This window comes from Peromyscus eremicus, chromosome 18, assembly GCF_949786415.1.
Source record: "Peromyscus eremicus chromosome 18, PerEre_H2_v1, whole genome shotgun sequence".
Taxonomy (NCBI): domain Eukaryota; kingdom Metazoa; phylum Chordata; class Mammalia; order Rodentia; family Cricetidae; genus Peromyscus; species Peromyscus eremicus.
The window spans coordinates 20788902-20808348 of NC_081434.1; the positions used below are offsets into that span (position 1 = coordinate 20788902).

The 19447-nt window shown below is 38.2% G+C and overlaps 1 protein-coding gene across 1 annotated transcript in view; it reads left to right on the forward strand.

Moving 5' to 3' along the window:
- Positions 1-397: 397 nt before the first annotated feature.
- The window catches only part of Otogl (otogelin like), a 140317-nt gene continuing 121267 nt past the window's right edge, over positions 398-19447 (forward strand). The window contains exons 1-7 of the mRNA XM_059245619.1: positions 398-476; positions 1484-1523; positions 2495-2543; positions 9665-9731; positions 11443-11541; positions 13482-13636; positions 18899-19020. Coding sequence (XP_059101602.1) covers positions 398-476; positions 1484-1523; positions 2495-2543; positions 9665-9731; positions 11443-11541; positions 13482-13636; positions 18899-19020 — 611 coding nt within the window. The remainder of the gene's footprint in view (positions 477-1483; positions 1524-2494; positions 2544-9664; positions 9732-11442; positions 11542-13481; positions 13637-18898; positions 19021-19447) is intronic.

Consider the following 19447-nt stretch of genomic DNA (forward strand, 5'->3'; position numbering starts at 1 on the left):
GGATAATGAACACTTAGGAATAGTGGTTATTTCATGATGCTAGAAGATAAAACCAAGTATTGTTTGGATGCTCCCATCTTTCAAGTTACAAAAGGCTGACATCGTCTAAAAAGGTGTATGAGGTGCAGGTGTGTGGCTGGCTGTAACTAATACGGGCTCAGGGCTCAGGCAAGAGGCTGCCTTGCATTGCTAATGAGAGACTCAGCCAAAGGGTTGACTGTGCGTTCTAAAACCTCAGATGCTGTGTGCAGAAAGCCGGGGCTTTTCTTTGGGTTGCTTTAACCCATAACTGTATTTATTTGTGTGTGAGCACACAGCGAATACTCACACTTGTAAGATGTCATCATAGTGAAGACCAATATTTTGGCTTTGGTTCAGGGAGAAAGACTCCACTGAAATGAACATTGTGAGAAAACTCAATTTAATGGTACCTTGGAGTGTTTTCTCGTTTCCTATACTGCTGTTTTCATTACAAGGTAAGAACTTTTGTAATTTTTACCTTCATTTATCATGTGTCGTTCTCTCTTGAAATTGATATAGCTTCCTTTGAAGTTGATTCTCAAGCATTTTGAAGTCATTAGACTAGATATGTACTAAATAGCATTCAGAGAGTTTTACTGAATTATTAAGAATGCTGAGAATTTCAATCCTTTTCTTGATATTTTTTACATTTTCTCTAGTGGGTATTTGAAACGATGCCTTTATCATGATGGACTGCCATTCTAACTTACCCCTTTCAAACATGATTCACAACTGTTTGCTGCATGTAATTTAAGCATTTGAAACTTTGTAATAGAGTGGAATAGAGTGTTTCAACTCACTTCATATCATTAAAATCTAAAAGTTTTTTAGATCTAACTTTAACATTTGCAGTTATAAATTAATTCAATTTTTGTAGCATGTTGACCTATAAATTAATTTTTATGAAATGTTTTTATGGAGATGGCTTTTTATTGATATCTAATTTTACTTTTTGATCCCTGAAAAAGAGTCTATGTTTTGGAACTTTTAGGGGAAATAGAAGAAATGACAGAAAGACACATCAAAGTCACTACCTTCCAAATCAGAGTAGCACTTCACTCTCAAGGAAAAGATGTAGCTGCTGTGCTGGAGGGGCCCTGAGGTTGGCTTGTTCTACATGATCATTTGGTGGCTTGTTTTGCATCATGGTTCTGCTTGCCAAATACTAAGTGGAAGGGCCAGAACTAGAACAGCTCTGCGATCCCATGTCCGGCCCTCACTCCATCGTGTGATGCCACTGTGCAAATCTGCAGACATTGACCATAGTTTCTGGATTATTGGTCACCTCAGGTGTATCATAGATTATTTGCTGGTCAGAGTCCTCTAGAAAGAATAAAATAGCTAGCAGCAATTATCAATCCACATTTTAGAATTGGATAAAAATGATTTGTAAAACAGCAGAACCCAGATCAAGCTATTTGTGTGTCTTGCAGTCTCAACAATCTATATTTGTCTCTGGCAGGATACATTTCTGCATCATCTATCCTAACAGAAACACCAGAGTGAGTATTTCTTTGTCTTTATGTTCTGAAACATCAAAGGAATGAGAATATGCCAAGCTTAGCAGACAGTTCTGTCCATTTTTTAAAAATAACAAGTGAAACATTGACAAAAAGCACGAGATGTTCTCCTTTGAAATATTTTGAAACACTAGAAATGAATGGATATTCACTTTTCTATTAGTAAGAAGATCTTGGTGTTGTCCACTACTTGTAGGTCCTAGAGAAACATGTCTTTCATTTAACAGATTGTAAAGAAATTATATCCAATAATATATTTCTTTACATTTCACTGTTAACATACATTATTTACTGCTTAATGTATTATTGTTGCCATAAAGTAAAACTGATCTTAGTGATTACATGACTGAAATGGTTCTAGTAATAAATAATGAAAATAGTTTTTACTGCTTTGCTTAATGGAAAGCAGAATTATGATACAAAATAATATAAAGTATAAAATTCCATAAAACAGATGTGTAAGTTAATGAATTAATGATTTGATTTAGATAACTGACAATTAAATGTCCTCACATTTTTGTATCGCTCTACTTTTAAATGACATAGAACAGATGAAATTTGAATCTTACATTTGGAAAGGCAAAAGCATCCTTGATAAATATCTACTTCAATAGACTCATGAAGTTTTAGGGAGAATAAACTATGCCTATTGGTGCTACAACACTACACTATTTTGTTTGTTTCTCAATCTCAAAGTTCCTTCCTAAAATTCAGTTTATATCAGAGCCCAGAGAGATCTGGGGACAGTCCCGAATTTTGTAAAACGAGACAGCTTCACCACCCAAATCTCACCCTTCCAAAGAAGGGAGGGGGTCCTTTAAATGTTAAACCAAGAAAGGCCTCTTTGATAAAGTGATGGAGATCTGGAGGAAAACACCAGCTCTCTCTTGGGAAAGGCTGTTCAGATTGCCCAGGGGCCTCTGACTACACAAGTTCTTTGTGTTTTCTTGCAGAAGTGAGTTTCATGAAAATGAACAGAAAAGAACTCTGTTAGCAGTACAGGTAGGTTAAGCCTCAGATGGAGAGAGGCAAAGAAATGATTCATTCCACTCTGGACTCTGCTGTCACTTCAACAATGAGACCTTTGTGGAGGGAATGAAATGCTAAAAACAAGACAGGAAGGAGCATGAAGAGGTGAAGGCATTTCTCTGCAAGCTTTTTATTGTATTTTATTTTTTGCGACCCTCAAATATATTCTCAAGTTCACATTGGTTTGTTTGGAATGAAACACTTTTGTTCTTTCCCCTCGTTCATCTCCGTAACCTGTGCGTAGGCTTCAGTGTTGATGTGGATTGGATACCATCTGTAGACAAATTTCTAAACAGTCTTATTAAATAAGAAACACAGAGCCAAATACAGGGGTAATAGCTAAAGAGATAAGAGAAATAGCAAATAGCCATGACTAGCTTTTCTTACCACCACACAGTAACTTGCCCAGAGAGAGACTTCTTCTCTTCTAACCTGTGTTTTTATTGCCTTCCTGTTCTGCCTTCTCATTGGCTCTAAGCCCAGCCACATGACTTCCTCGTCACTGCCTGACTATACAGACCTCCAGGTCTCTATGGTTGATACTGGGATTAAAGGCTTGTGTCACCATGCTTGACTGTGTCCTTGAACACACAGAGATGCTGCCTGCCATGTGATTGGATTAAGGGCATGTGCTACCACCACCTGACTTCTGTTTATGGCTCGCTGACCTCTGATCTCCAGGCAAACTTTATTTATTAACATACAAGTAAAATATCACATTTCAGCATAAATGAAGTATCACCACAACCATCTACTTGCTGGAACATTTGAATGATTTAGAAATTAAACACAATATTGGGTAGGACAATAGCATCAAGGTGAACACACCTAAGAAGAAATGAAGAAAGACTGGGATGACATGAGTTAAACACAGCAAAAGAGCACTAGACATATCCTGATGTACTGACAGACAGCTTTTTTGTTTTCTAAACCATCCAAATTATGGGTGTTTCTGAAGAGTAGCATACTGTGAATTTGAGAATATTTTGCCTGCTTCCTCTTATATATGAAGGATACTGGGTAACATGATTGCATTATCATTAAAAATGCAACACATCTTTACATAGTTATTTATTCTGCAACACAAACAAATGTAGAACATCTTTACTTAGTTAAACCAATATTCTACTCCATAACACAAATGGGATGTCATACTTTGACAATTTAGAAGACAAAAAAATTCATTTTTGTGGAGATTAGAGGTTCTCGTGTGTGTGTGTGTGTGTGTGTGTGTGTGTGTGTGTGTGTGTGTGTGTGTGTTTATATAGTTTGGTGTATTTGTACTTGTATAAGTGCATTTACTGTGCTTGCACTGTGGAGGCCAGAATTTGATAATAGGTGTTGTCTTAGTTAGGTTTTTTAATGCTGTGAAGAGATGCCATGACCACAGCAACTCTTACAAAGGAAAACATTTAATCGAGAGGGCTCACTTACAGTTTCAGAGGTTCAGTCCATTATCACCATGGTGGGGAGCATGGCGGCATGTAGGCAGATGTGATGCTGGAGCTGAGAGTCCTACATCTCAACTTAGATGAAACAGGAAGTCAACTAATTAGTCACACAGAGGGAAGCTTGAGCAAAAGAGACCTCAAAGTCTGCCCCCACAGTGACACACTTCCTCCAACAAGGCCACACTTCCTAATAGTGCCACTCCCTTTGGGGGCCATTTTCTTTCAAACCACCACAGGTGTCTTCTTCTATTGCTCTATGCCTCCCTTTTTTGAGACAGAGTCTTTCACTAAACCTGGAGTTTGCTGGTCAGTGAGCCCCAGGACATTCTCCCTTTAATGCTGGTATACATGGTATATGGAACTGTACCTGGCTTTTTAAAATATAACGTTTTAATTAATTCTTTGAGAATTTCATATAACGTATTTTGATCATACTCACCCGTATCACCTCCCCCAGCTTCTCCCAGAGCATCCACAATCTTCTCATGCTCCTCCCGAATTAATGTAGTCTTTATATATATATATAATTACTCATTTCATTTTGTGTTGCCCATATACTCATCGCCGTGGAGCTACCCACTGGAGAATGGTTGACCTACCAGGAGCCAGTGCTGTAAATAAAACCTCTTCCAGGAGTCCTGAGCTGTCAGTAGCTCCTCAGTTAAAGGTGGCAGTGCATGATCTCCCCCGTATTTCATGCTGGACTGTTGACTGACTTCATTTTGTGCAGGTCTTATTCAGACAACCACACCTACTGTGAGTGCATGAGTCCAACAGTTCTGTCATGTCTAGAAGATACTGTTTCAGTCCTGTCGTTCCTGAATGCTAGCTCTTCCAATCTTTTGGCACATTCTTTCTCTATGGTTCCTGAGCCTTCGTTGTGGGTTAATATAAAAGATTCATTTGTGGCTTAGCACTCCACACACACGATTTCTCTGCACTTGGATTAGTTGTGTGTTTCTTTGTTAATCACTGTCCAGTTCATGTTGAAATTTCTCTGAGAGCTGAGCTAATCTATAGATATAGAGACATGAATTTAGAAGGCTGTTTACTACAATGTCTATTTAGGAAAATAATAATAGTTGGTTCACCTCTGGGGCCTTTGAACCACTCGACCACGGATTCTTGGCCAGGTTTATAGTACCAGGCATGTGTTTCCACACACAGGCCTTAAATCCAATTAGAAAGTGCTTGGCTGACCCTATAACATTTGGGCCACCATTGTACCAATGGGCACGTCATGCCATTCAGACCACTACTGTAGTTCACAGGGTTCATATCTAGGTAAGTCATCAATAAATAATTTCCCTTATCCCCTGCAGCCTCCTTGGCACCTTTTGGTACTCTGAAAGCCAGCCAGCAGGGAATAAACATCAATTTGATTTCTTCACGTCCTGTGACCAAAGTTCACTGTACATGGCTTTGGTGTTTTATATGGATGTTGGAGATTCAAACTCAGACCCTTATGTTTCCATAGCAAGTACTTTATCCACTGAATCCTCTTCCTTGTCATGGGGTCTTTAAAAAAAGACTAGAATAGCAGTGGAAATGATAATTCAGTTTAAGGAGTATTTTGTATTTGAGAAGATACAGTAGGAGAATTGTAAGTTTCAGTCTGGCCTGGGCTGTATGGGGATATCGTGTCTGAGAACAAAATAAACCCTCAAAAGAATGCTTTGTGTACAAAAATTGTCATGTATCATGTGAAGGAGTTAAATGAGTTTTCTGTGATAATTTTGAAGGATATGCTTGCCAGTAGAGCATATTAACCACAGAAATCCATCTGTATAACTCAGTAGAAAATATATCGATGAAACAAACAAACAAAAAAAAACCCAACTTCTTCCACTCTGGTGAACACTCTAGATTGAAAAATTTGTGTAAACTGTGCCCTAAAGGTGCATATAAAGAGCTCTGTGGATGGAACCGATCCACTGTGCATTTACATGTCATCGATACCTGTGTGATCTGCCTACTAGGAGTTAGGTTAATCCCTCTCCTCTGTTACTAAGTAGGGATGCACTTGCTTTGCCTTGGAGTCCATTTTGGGCAGGATGAAGAGCAGGAGGCTTGCTTGCACTTCCATTTCCTGTGGCCAGTTCAGGAACATGTGTCAAGTTCATTTAATGTCGATTAAGTTCTCAAAGGAGAAATAGGATGGGGAGCAATGAGGTCACGGTCATGCAGGGCGCTGCTGAGAAAGAGGCTGGAAGGCCATTCACGCTCAGTTCATTCCTCTGCTGTAAGCAAACAGCACTGATGGATGGATAACTGTCTTCAGAAATATGCTGGCAGTGACGTAAGCAAGTAAAGCCTCGGCATAGACTTCTATAAATGGCATGCATGTGAGTGTTACAGGGATTTCTCTATGCAGGGCGCATCATTATGGTGTTGACAACTCTCCTGTGGAGGTACCATCAGGAAAGAGAAAGAATGGACTTCCCTCTTTCATCAGTTATATGGACATTTGCACCCACTACCGCATTCTTTGCCCTACATTCAGTAATTTCTTCCAAAGCAGGCACTGAGCCCAACCAAGACTTGGGCAAACTGTTTTTGGGAAATATACAAAGAAGGATCAGACAAAAGTGAGAGGAGAAAGGAGAAAAACGCAACACAGAACATGTTAATGGGGTGCTTCCTGATGGAGGCATGTGGGGCTTGGTGTTGTTAGGAACATGATAAGGAATCGTGTAGCCTGTCACCTTTGCTTCTGCAAGGGATGGGGAAACTGGGATATTTATACATCAATTTCTGTCTCTCTACTGATCAAAGAGAGGAGCTAGTGTGCCTTAAATATCCCAAAAGTCCTGCCTTGATTCTGTCCTCAGGCAGAGACAGAAAGAAGGCTGGGCTTAGAGTGGGAGGATCTACATGTCCACAGAAACCCAGGTGAATCTGAGATGGGCTGACACCACATTCCCAGTCTGAGCTCTAAATGCCATGAGAGGCAGCTTCCCATTTGCATAGTATCTTTCGTTCCAGTTCAGTTGGTACCTGTTGCTGACACACCGGGAGTCATGGTTTATACATATAAACAAGAAATAGTCATGCTTGTAATTTAGAAGTTCCATGTCTTTGGGGATCTGTAGAAATATCACTTCTGTTCAAATGGTTTTTTGAGTCTGAGTCACCATGAATTATTTGATGTTATGTACATAACACGTAAAAAGAAAATGCCCCACTTATCAAAGTGGCACACTATTCTAAGTTCAGATAGGCTCCGAAGTTAAAACTGAGCATGAAACTTTACACTGGTGAAATCTATTATTTCTGGGTAAACAGAAGGGATGCTGAATTTTCAGGAAGCTGGTGTGCTAAGTGATCATTGGGGTTTCTCTAGAGGAGATCAGAGATAAGTGGAGCAAGAAACAAATGTATGTATTTGCTTTAGTCCAGTGTTATACAGTATATTCAGTTTAAAAATTAGAATTATTTATTTTTGTGTGAGCACATGCATGCCTGTATGTGTGTAGAGAGAAAGTGTGTGTATATGAGTGTGTATGTGTGTGTGTTCTTGTGTCTTGGCATGCACATGAATGTCAGAAGACAACTTTTGGGAGCCTCTTCCTCTTTCCATCATGTGGTCTTGGGAACCCAACTCAGGTCATTGGACTTTACCTGCTGAGCTATCTTAATAGCCCCTATATTCCATTTTCATTTAGCAATAGAGGTAGCAAGCCTATCATTCTTATTATATGAATGATGGTATTATTAAAGTGTTAATTATTTCCCTTTATCCTCATGATTCTATAAGGGAGATACTGTTATTCCTTTTTGTTTATTGGGAAACTGAGGCTTCATGGACTAGATAATTTGTTCAAGTACTTAGGCCAATGTGAGGCAGAGTTGAAGTAGCTATTCATGTGTCATACATCAAAGATGATGGATTGGTTTCCGTTGCAAGGATCAGCATAAATTATTTCAGAGCCAAAGAGCTTCGAAGATGGTGTGTGCTCAGTGATGTTGATGCCCCTTTGATTTAGGCCTCTGGAAACAATATGGTGGAAGCGAGAATTAAACTTGATACCCTGGTGGAACCATGGTCATAAACTGTTGGTTGAGTCTAACTTGTTTGAAGACAAGACAGAGAAAAACGGAAGAGACTGAGTAATGAGGATAAAACATGGACCAATTTGTGAGGAGGAAATAATGAACTTATGAACTTGGAGCCATAGTATGGGAAAAGAGGTTAGAAGTGAATCTTTAAGAGTCTTCAACAAATGGGAGAGTTTAAGAGTTGTGTATTGTGACATGGGGCGAGTTCTCCTGATCAAAGAATGTACCGAGAGGCTAGGGAGATGGATTGGTAGATACCTGCTGGGAAAGCCCTAGGACCTGAGTTTAGATCCCCAGTAAAAAGCCAGGAATGGCCTTTTACCATTAATTCCAGGACTGGGAGAAGGAGACGGGAAGATCCTTGGAGCTGGTTGGCTAGTCAGTTAACTGAATCCCTGGGCTCAAGGTTCAATCAAGGGACCCTGTCTCAGAAATAAGGTGGAGAGTAGTTGAGGAAGTCAGCAAACGTCAACCTCTGATCTCCATAGGCAAATGCACATCCTTATGTGTACACAGATAAACAAGCACAAACATGCTACACACACACACACACACACACACACACACACACACACACACACACACACACTACTGAAATGGAAAATGCCCAAATCAAATTTCTTGTGTGTAAGGATGATCAGAAGAAAGGACCTTGTTCCTCACAGCACATCACTCATCCTTCTTATCTTGCATCCCCTTCCAGTTTCCCTAACATCATCAGCTACTTAATTTGATAATCATGGTGCAAAGTTTGAACGTATGTCTACAGGTGAAAATGAAGTGCTGTTGGTAAGGATACGATCCTGCACTGCATATACAATTGGAATTGAGTTGAACTGAAAATATGTAACTGATGAGCTTTAATAACCTATAATTGTTTACAGTAAGTCTTAAATAGCACTATTTCATAACGATTGTTTAAGACAGTGTCAGTTTCTTTATTTCTGGTCTTCTGTGGTGAGCACTACACTACACTGAAGGTTTAGAGGACAGCCTTTTACTTCATCGTTATACCACACACTGAAGCTGGTGTCATGACTGTTCCCATTTTACAGATGAACAGATGGAGGCATTAAGCTGATAGGAAATGTGCCTAAGCAGAAGTAAAGGGTCAGACGGTGTTTCTGTGAGTGGTGTTTTCACAGTCAGGTCACTGCTGACTGCAAGTGTACCAACCCTGTGTATTTTCCCCCTGATTCATCTGTACCTGGAAATGTCAGAGAACTGGTATTTTTTTTTTTTTTTTATGAAAAGAATCAGCTAATATAAATACAGTGCTTCTTCAGGAATCCTTTCACAAAGGGATGATGGACACAGGTCGCAGCAAGGGGGATGAGGCACAGAGGATAAATACCTTGCCCAAGTTATCAAAGAGACAACAAGAAGACTTGAAGTCAGTTCTAAACATCACGCCAAGGGAACCCTCCGGTTTCACTGAGATAATCTCAAAAATAGAAAGATATGTTAAGCCAGCACTTTATAATTTCTGTATTTATAAATGCTTTCCAGAATTTTTTTCATTAGCACGTTTGGCTTACGGTAAATAAATGAACTAATTTACATTTTTATTTCTCTATTTTAAAGTTTGAAGCAACCTCTCCAAGATACTTTTTCCATGAAGCTATTAATTGGGGCGAGAGTAAAATAAAAGGTCAGTGTGGGGAGCTGTTCTTTTGTACACAGTTTCTGAGGAGATCCCTTCAGGGGGTATATTAAATCAATTCTGATTGTTTCCATAGATACTGGAGGTACTGAGCCAGGGTAGTAGTAATAGTAGTAATTATGCTCCTGTCCTATACAAATCCAAAGTATTTTTAGAAATGGCCTCAACTAAACATTTAGACAAAGCTGAGGACAGTGTGGCCGGAGAAAGCACCCATGGATATCAGAAGCTTTTCTTCTTTTGTCTGAACCAATGACCTGTTCCCTGACATCTGAATTTTGTCTCAGCAGTTTACTATTTCCATTAAGCAGAAAGCTGGTGGTAGCTTAAAATGTAAAGAAACAGAAGCAATTTTTATCATTATGTTTAAAGTCACAGTGATTCCTTTTAGATTTTGTTTGATATTTGCTTTCAGGAGCATAAGCAACTTCGTAAATACATCTTTCAAAAAAGGATGTATTTGTTTATCTGAATATTTAGACAACCACCCTTTGGGAAAATGTAGGACTACTTGATCCAAGACCAAGTTTAAAGATGGGTGCATCTCCTAAAAGCCAAATTGCTTGTAAGTTTATGAGAAACATTATTTTCACCTTTATTTTGGTGAAACAAAGTTCTAAGTTGAAACAGTTTTTCCTCACCCAAACTTTGCCTAGAGATCTGAAGGCTTTGAATTGTAAAGAGAAATCTGTGGATGTTTGGGCAGGGCGGGGGTGGGATGGGATGGGGATGGTAACAGAGCTTGGTCCTTCTTGTGTTGGGCAGACGGTGTTTGTTATTGCAGTTGATAAGTGCCTTCACCAACATGACATCTTCCAGACAGGCCGGGCTTCTTTAGCAACATTTCACAGTGACTCAAAGATGTTCTCTTTGCTCCTGATGTGTTCCTGGGGTCCGCTCAGCCTGAGCCTTGCCAGTTGCCATTGTCTTCTCCTTAACAGACGAAACAATTTTGTTAGGACTCATTTTCCTTCTTAAATTAATTCAGGAGAAGCCCATGAAATTAGAGAAAATTCATAGCAATTCACTTCTTTTTAATGTATTTATTTGGGGCAAGTTTTCTTTCAACAAAAAAGTTTTTTTTTTTTTTTTTTTTTTTTTTTTTTGACAACCAGAAGGGACTTTTGCTTCTGCCTCACCTTTGTTAGACACAGATTCCAAAGACTGAGTCATTTATAACCGAGCCTCAGTATTAATGGGCAAACCTCAAATGAAACATACCACCCTTCTCATCAAAGGTGGGAGAAACCTTTTGAGTTTTAGCTCTGTTGGAGTCCTCCCTGCAGCGAGCAAGGTCTGAGTTGTTCTTCAGCACAGCCCTTGCTCCCGGAGAAAAGGGCTGGTGGGATGCGTTCCAAACTCGGTGCAGGGCATCATCTACAGCTTGGGTGTTTCTGGTTCTCATCATCTGGGACAGGGATTCCTTACATGGGAACTTGACCTTCCCATTGCTCGAAGGAGGCTAACCTTTCCTAGCAAAGCACTTTGCGATGTGAAAGCCTGTCTCTCTGGCCTCACAGCACACATAATGAAATGAACAGATAGAGATTTGATGGCTTAATTCTTGTGCACCACAAGGCAAAAGGCCCGGGTTCTGTTTAAGTTAGTAGTGTTACAGTTAGTCCAAGCTAGATCGTGACATATTGTGTTTATATGAGCTGATCCACGCCAGAAGATAAGTTATTATTTTGCCCCTCAGGTTCTTGTCCTCATGAATGCCTTAATGGGGCTTTCTGTTCTAAGACCGGTACGTGTGACTGTCAAATATTCCAAGCTCTCGGGACAAGGTGCCAGATTGGTAAGTTTCAGGGATATTTATGAGAGAATTATGGGATATGAAAGAGAACATTAAGTCATGATTTACTTGGAAGGGTTCGTCCTCTGGGATTTGGGACATTAGCTAGAGAGCTCCAAATTTATTTTCATCAATTTGAAGTAATTTAGAAACACTGTAAAAGAAAATAGATGTGTGCGCTTTCCCTTCCCACAGACCTCTATTTCCTCAAGTATTTTTTTTCTACTTTCCATTACACTAGCCCAGTAGGACCATCTTCTCATTTATCTCTCTCTTTTACTTAGTATATTTCACTTTTCTTCTTTGTATTCAATTAACTGGATATTCAGTATATAGACAGTCCTGAGAGTTCTTCAGGCAGGCACACGGGATTATTTTTTCTTTTCTTTTCTTTTCTTTTTTCTTTTCTTTTCTTTTCTTTTTTCTTTTCTTTCTTTCTTTCTTTCTTTCTTTCTTTCTTTCTTTCTTTCTTTCTTTCTTTCTTTTTTTCTTTCTTTCTTTTGTTTTTTTGAGACAGGGTTTCTCCGTGTAGCTTTGCGCCTTTCCTGGAACTCACTCTGTAGTCCAGGCTGGCCTCGAACTCGCAGAGATCCTCCTGCCTCTGCCTCCCCAGTGCTGGAATTAAAGGCATTCTTTTAAAATATTTTTTATCCATGGTGTCTAAGGTGGGATCTTATGTTAATGCTTATCAACAGCTATTAACCGGTATTTTACCATTTGCAAGACTATATGCTAGGTACAAAGCAGAGTATATTTGTGAATAATACAGACATGCTTCTGCAACTAATGGTACATAATTGATAAGCAATACTTAAACTTGAGTGCCCTAAAGGAAAGTTCAGGATGTAAGATGCACTGCCAGGGAAGACTGCCTGCAAGATGAACCAACCAGTCTATGTCTTTTCCTGAGCGGACCAGAATTGGCCTGAGCTAATAAATTTAGGTAAATGTTTCAAAAAGGTCAACTGATATTGACTCTTATCTTTCTGTTTTCCCTGGAGTATATAAAAAAAAATCACCGAGTGACTTTTTAGCAAATATTACTACTTTTTTACATTATGATAAAGTGAAGCATTTAAAATATAAAAAATGAGGAGACTATGAGATGACTCAGCAGAGAAAAAGTCCTTGTTGCCAAGCATGATGGTGGTAGTTCTATCCCTAGAACCCACATATTCCTAGGTAGAAGGAGATAAGCAACTCCACAAAATTGTCCTCAGACACCTGCTTACTGTGACACAATGTGATATTATGCCCACCACACCTACAACAATAATAATAAATAATACAAATAAAAATAAAATTGAGTAGGAGCTTACTTAGAGTAGAGGCATGATCATAATAGATGAAGTTCTTTAATTTAAAATAAATATTGCTTGAAATCTCACCAGTTTGGGGTCATCATTTCTTGAGATTCCAGGAAACCAAATGACTAATGCTTCCAGTTCCATTTTCCAGGCATATAAACATGATATTTTTGGGTCATCATTTATTTTTCTCTCTGGATACCATAAAGACATTTTTAAATGAGTTGTGGAGACTGGTATTCTCATGCTGTCTGTGCTGTTCTAGCATACTCCATGGTGACCTTTCTTTCTTTTCTGAGTCATTCATTGGCGGTGTTGGCGTCACCATCTTGTTGTATCACCTCCCTTGTGCTTCCTTTTTTCTGGATCTTTCTTTTGGAAACAAAAACTAGGGGAGGTTTCTAACGCAAGTCTTTTCTTCATAGCAACTTGGCCACTGGGTTTTCTTTAAGGAGTTGGGTAGTTTTAAGAACAGCTGATTCTTCAAATGCTACTGGTTTCTTCCTGTGCCATGGGCTACCCAAAGAGGGGAAAATACTTATTTTAGTGAAAATTGCAATTCCTTATTGTGACTGAATGTTTTGAAATAGACGTGATTTATTTTACACTACTAAATATTATTTTATTTCTTTTTAGTCCCAAACATGGGAAGTGGCAGAGATGGGATTTGCAAAACCTGGGGACAGTATCACTTTGAAACATTTGATGGAATCTACTATTACTTCCCAGGAAGCTGTTCTTATATATTTGCAAAGGACTGTGGTAATTTGGAGCCTCAGTACACAGTATGGGTAGGTGGTACTTGAATTTAATCAATTAAAAAAATTACCCTGGGAAATAATGTATTTTAAAAGTATTGGACAAATGATGAGAACTGGACAATAATTATAGAACACACAGGGCTCTACTTTTAATGGAATGGTCCAAATTTGTGGCCTCAATACTCTATTGAGATGATGACTGGCATGTTAGCAGCAGGGATAGAATCCATGCAGGATCATCTTCCAGGTTGTGGAGAAATATGTATTTATTACCATAGCAACACTCATCAATATCCCTGATGTTTGGGTTTTCTTTGGTAATTTGGAAGAGGATAAAATCGGATGTTAATAATCTTATTCCTATTTTCTCCCTCTCTTCTATTTTGATTTGAAATACCCACTTGCTTTCATTTTTAAAAAGTGCTCCTCCTGGGCTAGGGAATATAGCTCATTGGTGTGGCAAATTTTAGCAAGCACAAGGCCCTGGTGTGGATCCTTGGCTCCAAAAATAGATGAGTAAATAAAAACATAAAACAAAAGCAACTCGGAGCCCGGCGGTGGTGGCGCATGCCTTAATTCCAGCACTCAGGAGGCAGAGGCTGGCAGATCTTTATGAGTTTGAGGCCAGCCTGGTCTACAGAGTGAGTTCCAGGAAAGGCTCCAAAGCTACACAGAGAAACCCTGTCTCAAAAAACCAAAAAACCAAAAAACCAAAAAAAAAAAAAAAAAAAAAAAAAAAGCAACTCTGTGTGTAGAGGAAGCTAATGTTTATGAGAGGGACAACATGAATTATGCCATTGCTAGGTAGATTCATGCTGCATGATGGAGCTCATAGAACTAGCTCTTGGCTTCAGAGTTCCTAACTCCAATGAATTACTAGAAAATATCTCAAAATTCAGGTACCCAAGAGCAGTAACTGAAACAAAGATTCCAAGGATCTCCTTTCCCATTTACCAAAGCATCTCAAATCACAACTAGGAAAGTACTGTGTTGTCCCATTTAAAAACTAACTCTTTATAGACAACATATTGAAATTTGATGTTTGTTTTACTTCTAAATCATGTTGTAGTTGTCTGAATTTCCCCTTGTTGGGTGAAGCAAAACTTTGCATTTGTGCCTTAGGTCTGTGATCCTCTAAGGCAGTGAGGTATACTGATTGTTAAATTTTGGGGCAGTGGGGTAAATAGAAAGTCTCTTGGGGAAGAGAAGTGTGGCCCAACTTGAGTGCTTCCAAGGCCCTGCCCTCCTGTTTTCTCATTGTTACTTACCATTCTGCTCCACCCTCCCAGAATTCTGGCCTCTTGAACTCCTTTGACCTCTAACTAAAGTGTTCCGTTTCAGTGTTTCATTCTTTTGAGAACAAAGGCGTCAACGAGATAATCCGTCCTGGAACATACTACAGTGCAGAATACAGAACCATGCTCCCACAGTTAAGGGATGGGTCCAGTTTTCAATGATGGAATTTTCTTTCCAACCAAGAAACAGGTTTACTTAAATGTAGTCTTGCTTATTGGCTATGAAAGTAGTTTACTTCTTTTTTTGAATATTTGAAAAAAAAATCATGAGTCTAAAACTTACAAGGGCTGTCATTCAAGGGATGCCATTGTTAATGGTTTCATACATTTTCTTCTAGGATTGTTTCTTTGGATTTCATGCAAATTCATAAATTGAAAGGCTATTGCTTAATTTTCTCTTCTATATTTTCACTGAATGTTATATCAAGAACTTTCCTCTGTGCCACAAAAGTTCTTAAAAAATAAAAATTTTATTAGCTGTATTTTCTTCAAATTCATGGAGGATTCAAATGATTGAACAATATTCTATTTTGGAAATTTAGATTTAAAAAAGCAAATATTTCAGAAAAGGACTATTAATATGCATTTTACCTTTCATAGCCATGTTATTTTTATTTAAATTGGCTTTTGTTTTTATGAAGGCAATATGTGTTCATAGTTTAAAATAGTTCATCAAGACATGTGTAACAGAAACGACTCTGCTGTTCTTCATTCTCCAGTGTAGCTGAATTCTGACACCCAGAAACAATTAGGCCAACTTCTTGAGCTGTTTCTTTTGTCTTATATCAAACTACGTGATGATTTTTGCAAGTTTCAAAGTTATCAATTATCTGTTCACCCTTGTTGTAGCAAATGAGGAATTATCTTGGTTGCCCTATGCTTTTTGCTTAGCTAAACACACCAACACATATATTTAAATACATATACATACAAACACCCAGGAATACACTCACGTCCCTGGTCCTTTCTCCTTTATTTATCTCTATTATTGTTACATCATTTTTTTGACCAAATCAACCAGTAGATTTTATGTCATTGTCACTATGTAAACAGTGGAGAGCTGAGCACAGTGAGTTACACCGATTTTATTCCCCTCATGTGTTTTCCCAGGGTGAACGATTATCCCTTTGGTTCTTATTTTACCTCAGTCACTGTTGTTTCCCCCACACTCTTATCCCTGTAGGTCTCTTCTTGATAGAGTCCCTCTTTCATGGAGTCTCCCTTTTTCAACCCTCCCTTCTCATACTCCCATCAGACAAGCTGCCTCATAAGACTTCTGTCCACAGCACTCGGAGTTTCTTGTCGCCCTACTTCTGGAGATGACTCTTTTATTTCCTGTATTGGTTTTTCTTGTTTCTTGGATCCAAGGAATGGTCTGATATTAGGAGGAACTTTGTCTTCTTGGTGAATTTGCTTTGAAAAGTTTCCTGAGTCCTTGGAACTTGTGGCCTATGCTTACCGAGGTACCTGGTCCTGCTTTTGAAGTCCATTAGGCTTTTATTATTCATTCATTTATTTGTTTGTTTATTTTATAGCCTGGCCACAGTTTCCCCTCTTTCCTCTCTACCCAGTCCCTCCCCCAACCTCCCATCTGTTCCCACCCCCACAATCCACTCTTCATTTCTGTTCAGAAAAGGGCAGGCCTTCCAGGAATATCAACAAAACATGGCATATCAAGTTACAGTAAGACTAAGCACCTCCCCATGTATTAAGGCTGGACAAGGCGACCCAATAAACTCAGTAAGGTCACAAAAGCCAGTGAAAGAGGCTGCCCGCCAGGTGTTTAACTCCATGTTTAGAATGAGAAGAGATATTTGTCTGGAAAATATGCATGGAAGGACAACTTTGAAACCTTGATTTTTTAATTTGAGGAGAATTTCTAGAAATTTTGAGTTCAATTTACTGATTTCTGTGAGTTTTTTAAATTCAACCTTTTCCTTGCTTCTTAAAAAGAAAGAAAGAAAGGAAGAAAGAAAGAAAGAAAGAAAGAAAAAGAAATAAAGAAGTTTTTTTTTTTTTTTTAATATCCCCAGGGGTTGAAGATGTCATGATTACATGAGGCTTATAACTATTTTGTTCTTCTTTACATGAAGGGACCCATGCACGCCTTATGCTCCTTCATTTAGGAACAATATTTCTTCCTTTATTTCCTCTATTCCTCTTCTTCAGAGTTCTGATGATTATGTCTTGAAGTTCCTGAACTGAAGGATCTCTTCATTTTGTTACAGATTTTCCATCATTTGGCTTTTTTTTGTACTACATTGTGGGAACTTTCTTTCCAACTCTTATCTCTTCCTACCTTCTGATTATTTAATTTTTTCTATCATGTTGTCAATGTTCAGTTATTTTTATTTAAAATTTCTTTTCTAAACAGTATTGAATTATCTTTTTAGAGATGTCATATGTTCACTTTTCTGTTTGCTACTAGTTGATATTTTAGATATATAGGTATACACACACACACACACACACACACACACATATATAAACTTTTTACAAATCATTTTTGATTTAGGATTCAATTATATAGATCACTTATTATATACTCAAAGCAAAAAATAGTTATTGTTTCTTTGATTTCTTTTTTTCATTGTTCCGTCTTTCATAGTATGGACTTTCATGAATATTTGTTCACATTTGAGAATAAATGTTTAAAAGCTGGTTTGGAACCACTGACATTTGGAGAGGGCTTGTTTGGCTAATGTGAGTCTGAGCATGGATACTATTGTTTCATTAGCACAACCCCCATGTATTGATATCTGTCAACATTCCCCTGTTCTGTTCTCTAAAGAGGAATCTTTCAACAATCTGAATGGGATTGGATGATGTTCCTGGATATTGATAATGCTTTTGTCAAATGCCTTCCCCTAGCTGTTGTATTTCTTATCTCTTTTGGTTAAGGAGGCTGCTAGGTTTGCCCCATGCTTTCCTCTCAAGCCCCATCTTTCCCAGAAATTTGCTGCCTCAGAGAAGTTTTCCTTAGCCTGGCATCTAAAATCCTGTCCTTAAATCTTGATGTGTATGCCATATGCCTTCTCTTTGCTTCATATTTCTTAATGTTATCCAACACTATATATTTTATTTCTATTTAGTTTTATCTTTTACTTGTTTTCTTGTCATGGGATATAAATTTAAGGGAGGCAGGTACTTTTGTCTCTTTTATTGATGGCTATATTCCTAGAATGTGTTAGATTCATAATAAGTCAATAACATTTGCCACTTACATATTGAATTAGTATCTTCAAAATGTCTTATTATTAGTGTTTTTCTTATCCTTTTCATATTTCAAAGTTCTTTTGCATTTGTTTAACTACCTGTTTTCAGTTGCCTTGTGGTTTTATGATTTATATTTTAGTTTTTGAGCCTTCTGAAATTAATCTTGAGATAAGGTAAAAGAATGTAACATTCATAGTTTCTTTTCACCTGTTCTTTTTCTACTCCTTTTCCTTGTTTTATCTCTCCCCTAGTGAACTGAATTCCTCCTAATGTCTGAAGAAATAATTGCTTTATTCTTTAGTTTCTTTTTCTTCTAAAGTATTCATGAATAAGGAAAATCAACTTTATTTTAAATGATGTCGCAGTCACTTTGTCAGCATATAAATATTGCTTGCTATTGAGCTCCATTCAACATCCTCTCATGATAGTCTATAGATACCCTAACAGGGACATAAATACTCCAAATGTGTTTCCTTATGGTGGTTATGATTCTTCTGTCCAAATAATTTTTCCCAACATATATTATATAGATTCAGAATATTATCATCTAACATGTAGAGGTTAAGGCGAGCTTACAAATATCCTGAATAACTTGCATTTTATAAAATTATTGTTCAGTTTTTGAGGTAAGTTTTATTTTCCTTTCAAAAATCTTAAGTGTAAGCGTAGTCCTCACTTTGAGGCCTATCATAGGACTAATGATGCTGTGGATTGCTAAGATACACCATGTGAATCCTTGCAGTTATTTCCCATGCTTTCTTTTTGTTTTCCTTCCTTCCAGGTCCATAACAGCCCAAAGTGCCTTGGTTCCGTGTATTCTTGTTATCGTTCAATCAGCTTATTCTTTTCAAACCAAGAGGAAATTAGAATATATGGTCATGAAATAAAAATGAATGGAATCAGGTAAGATGAGAAAAATGGTCTATGAGAATGACACCAGAGATTCACTGACGTTTCATATGGCTCAGACTGAAAGTGAGTGGCAGAGAGCAGAGTAGAGGACTTGTTCTTCGGCTGACTTTTACAGCAGTGTCACAGAGACATCACACCTTCAGTGGTGCTGGAGCCCACCAGGCAACTAGGAATCCAGCTGGTCCACATCCTAGTGTGTATGATGCAGGTAGATTTGCAGAGGTGTACCCAGGATTGCCATTTCTCCTGAGGGCGTCATCAAGAACTATCTTTATGTAGTTTAATCTGGATTCCTTTTGGCTCTTCAACGTTTTCTCTTTCCCTTCATAGAACATCTTACAAAAATTGACTATTTTCTCTTGGAAGGGATTCTGGAAGTCCTCCCAAGTCTGTGAGAATGAGTCTTGGGTGTCACTTG